The 4,534-nt window shown below is 46.6% G+C and overlaps 1 protein-coding gene across 1 annotated transcript; it reads right to left on the reverse strand.

Moving 5' to 3' along the window:
• Positions 1 to 2,645: 2,645 nt before the first annotated feature.
• Positions 2,646 to 3,938, reverse strand: LOC110943806. The gene has a single exon (XM_022185538.1). It carries the CDS (start codon positions 3,936 to 3,938, stop codon positions 2,646 to 2,648), a length of 1,293 nt encoding a protein of 430 aa, XP_022041230.1.
• Positions 3,939 to 4,534: the final 596 nt, after the last annotated feature.

Here is a 4,534-nt window from a genome sequence, read left to right on the forward strand (position 1 = left end):
TCTGGTCTTGTTCGTAGCCCGCAGTTTGAGCATGTTCATGCTAATTCCTGGGATACTCACAATCCTGCTTGTGATGATTTACCACATGTTCCCCACTGAAATTTGACCCAGGGTTCCAGTATGAACAATGTAGGTAACTGTCATGATTTCTTCTCGCTATCTCTCCCCCCTGCTGAGAGGATGTTTCAAAAGAGGCGCAATCGGTTTGAGTTGTTAGATGATCATGTGCGCCTTGGGGTTAACTATTTTTCCACTTCTCAAGAGATTGTGCGTGAATGGAGGTTGATGGGAGAAGAGACAGCTGAATTTGACAATGCACAGAAGGCGTTTGCTGAGGAGAAGGAGAAATTTAACGCCGAGAAGAAAGGTTTGTTGTGGAGGGTTGCTGATGCTGAACGGAAGTTCGAGCAAGAAAAACAGGTCAACATTCAGAAGCAAAAGGATTGGGAAGCTGCCTGCGAACGCACTAACGCTGAGATGCAATCTCAGCATGAAGCGATTATTCGGTTATCTGGTGAGAAAACGGAGCTTGCTAATGAAGCCCATCAGGCGCGTACTGCGTTTGAGAAGAAGGAGAAAGAGTATGTCGCCCGCATCGACAAGTTGGAGCTCCTCGTTAAGCAAAAGGTCTCCGAGTGTGAGGCCACTGGAAAGCTTCTTGAGGAAAAAACTTCTGAATGTGCAGCTTCTGATGGCCTTGTTGAGGAGATATCTGCTGATTGTAGGTGGTTGTTGACGCGCGCAGTACCTTTGGTAACTTCCTTCATTTATGTTTGCTTTTTGCGTGTTTTGACAATCCCTCTTATGTTGCCATTTGCTTGTTTGTAGCTTGCTGACCGTATTGTGAACTCTCCTGAACTTGCCACGTATATGTATGAGTTGGGTCAAGCGGGATACAATAGTGGTCGGAAGTATGGCTACTCTGAGGGCAGGGCTGCGGTTGTTAATAATGAAAAAGACTATCACTTCGAGCTTTTCAAAGAAGATTGTGATGGCAAGTATGCAGCGAAGCGTAAGGAGTTTTCGTCCCTGGAGTTTGCCGTTGTTAAGGCTGCGGAGAAATTAGCTAGGAAGGTTGATGGTGTTGCCTTGTTAAAAAAGGCTCTCGGGGATGGAGTAGGTGCTGCGGGAGGTGCTGGTACTAGCCATCAAGGGTAAAAAAGCATGGCCTGCGTGCCGCGTATGGCCTTAGACGACCTTGTAATTTTTTTGGTGACTTGTGAACAATTTTAATTTCTGCTTTACCTGTTATGTTTGTGAACAACTGATCATGCCTGATGTTTGTTATGTTAATATTTACCTTTGTTTCACACGAATTTTGTTATTGTCATAATATGTGTATGTAAAATTACTTTGATTAGGTGTCATGAATGAATGATGGCGCTGACAGGTTTTGTTGTGTTAATTACAACGTTTGTTCTGTCGTATTTGTGCGCGAGTGGGCTTGTGACTACGAAGTGATCGAGTTGCAGGTTATTGTGTGGGCTCAGCTGTGTTCAGCATTGGAAGCATTACAATGTCTATTTACCTTGCTATCGATGTTTTCGTGTTAGTGTGGGCACGAAGTTTTGTTTTGGCATTTTGTAGGCTTTGGTTGTGTTTCTGACCCGGCTGTGCACTTGGTTGTGACGAGCCTTGGAGGTCTACAACGTTTCCTATGGTCGAGCCATTGATGTTTTCGTGTACGCCCAAAGTAATATATGCAGTTATGACAGGAAATTTGCAAAATATAAATATAGCCGAACACTTCTTGTATTACGATAAATGTGTCGGCGTTTCAGCCCTTCAATTACATGACTCTTTTACATATAACATCTTCTCAGCTGTTGAGCGTTCCAAGTTCGTGGAACCTCTTTGTTATCGATGGTGCGCAGCTTGTAGGCACCTTTTCCGAGCACTGCGTCTATAACATACGAGCCTTCCCATTTGGGAGCCAGTTTTCCAGGTTTCTCGGCGTTTGAAGCCTCATTGTCTCTTAGGACGTAATCCCCTGGGTTAAAGGTGCAGACTCGGACCATGGAGTTATAATATTTCTCCAGCTTCGTTTTGTATTTCGCCTCGTTGATTGTCGGCATCTCTCTTCTTTCTTCTAGGAGGTCCAGGTTGATCCTCCTTTCTTCTTCGTTGTCGATTGAGTTCATGGAGAGCATTCGTGGGGACGAAAATCCTATTTCTGCTGGTATTACTGCTTCTGACCCATAAACTAGGCTGAACGGTGTCTCGTCGTTGCTTGTTTTTGGCATTGTTCTATGGGCCCACAGTATGATGGGTAGCTCGTCCACCCAGCCCCTTCTTTTCTCGCCTAGCCTTGCCTTGATACCATCGACAATGCTTTTGTTAACTGCTTCTACTTGACCATTCCCTTGCGGGTGCGCAACCGAAGAGAAGGTGTGTTCCATGTGCAATTCTTTGAACCATCGTTCGAGGTCGTCTGCAGCGAAGTTCGTTCCATTGTCGGTGATGATTCTTAGCGGCAGGCCAAAACGGCATATGATTTGTTCCCATATGAATCTCTTGACGACGATTGACGTGGTTGATGCAACTGCCTTTGCCTCTACCCACTTGGTAAAATAGTCGACCGCGACTATTATGAATTTGACCGCACCTGGGGCTTCTGGGAAAGGGCCGACCATGTTCATTCCCCACTACTGAAAGGGCCACGCGGTTGTGACTGGTACCGATTCATTTTTGGGGCGCATCGTCTTGGGAGCATGTCTTTGGCATCCACTGAATTTCCTCAGCTCTTTCACCGCATCTAAATGCATCCCGGGCCAGTAGTACCCGGCGTTCATCACTTTTGCCACTACCATTCTTGGCCCGGCGTGTATACCACAGATTCCTTCATGCACCTCTCTAATCAAATAGTTTGCGTCTTCTGCGTCGACGCATCTCAACAATGGGCCAAGGTATGCCTTTCGGTATAATATTCCATCAGCCATCTGATAGTGCTCGGCTTTGTACTGGATCTTCCGCGCCTCAGCTTTGTTCTCAGGGAGTATCCGTGATTGAAGGTACATGATTATCGGAGTCATCCAAGACGTTGTCCCTGTCTGGATGACGCTTACTTCTCTAAGTGGAACGGATGGGTTGCTTAAAACTTCTATGCGCACATCCTTTGCTAGGTGTTGAAAACTTGTAGATGCGAGTTTACTCAGCGCGTCTGCTGGTTTGTTCTCGCTTCTGTTTATGTGATGCACCTTGTAGGAGTAGAAGGTTTGTAGCAACGTTTTTGCTTGGCCTAGATAGAGCGCCATGACATCTCCCTTGGCTTCGTATTGGCCGTTGATTTGTCCGGCCATTAACATGGAATCCACATGCGCTTCGATATGTTTGACTCCCATTTTGATTGCTAATCTTAATCCAGCAAGAAAAGTTTCATATTCGGCTTCATTGTTCGTACTCTTGAAGTCTAGACGTATCGCGTACGTGAACTCATGTTTGTCGGGGCTTACCAGCCGAAGCCCTGCTCCTGCGCCGTCTTCGTTAGATGCGCCATCTGTGTATAACAACCACGGTTCTTCTACTTGCTGTTTCTCAGCCTTTTCCATTGCTTTACATTCTCGATCCTTATCGTCCGGAACTTCTGTCATGAAGTCTGCCAAGACTTGGCCTTTGATTGTTGGTCTTGGTCTGAAAACCACATTGTGACCTCCGAGTTCTATCGCCCATTTGGCTAGTCTCCCTGAAATCTCTGGCCTTGCGAGGATGTTGCCAATATTGTAATTTGTTAACACATGGATAACATGGTTGGCAAAGTACCTGCGCAGCCGTCTTGATGCGTGGATTAATGTGAGTACTAGTTTCTCCATGATGGCGTACCGGGTTTCTGGGTCGGTTAATGTTCGTGACACAAAGTAGACTGGTGTTTGGACACTTTGTCGATCAACCAGTAACACTACTCCAACTGATCTATCGGATGTAGAAGAAATAACCCCCATCGTTTACCTTAGTGTTAATCGGTGTTTCATCATTGGCGCCATCCGTGGGACTCGAACCCATGACCACGCGGCTTTTAACCATGTGGTCGTGGGTTCGAGTCCCACGGATGGCGCCAATGATGAAACACCGATTAACACTAAGGCTAACAGATGGGGGTTATTTCTTCTGTGGGTTCAACCTCTTTTCCTACTCGCGGGAATAGCTTGGATCTTGCAAAACAGTAACCACCGTTAGTCTCGTTAAGAGGGGGAGATGGGGGGTTTCCCTCTTAACCAGGCTCCGGCGTGAGAATAAGTACTGTTCTGAGAGAATAAAACAGTGTGTGTGTGTAGAGTGAATGAGGAGAGTAAGATCTTTAACCTGAATGATGAAGGGTCCTATTTATAGCCGGAGGGTGAAGAAGGGAGGATCAGCTATGCCAGCTGTGGTTACGCGCCAGCTGTCCGACCAAGGGGAATATCCTCTTGGTCTGCTCTGTCATAGCCAGTGTAGTGGTACACGTGGCGCGCTTACGTTTGTCCATGCTGGAAAACTTGTACTAGCGTTGTCAGCTCTGCCCCCTGATTTGTCGCAGGCGTGTGTGTCGTCCTGCTAC

This window comes from Helianthus annuus, chromosome 5 (genome assembly GCF_002127325.2).
Source record: "Helianthus annuus cultivar XRQ/B chromosome 5, HanXRQr2.0-SUNRISE, whole genome shotgun sequence".
In the NCBI taxonomy this organism is placed as follows: domain Eukaryota; kingdom Viridiplantae; phylum Streptophyta; class Magnoliopsida; order Asterales; family Asteraceae; genus Helianthus; species Helianthus annuus.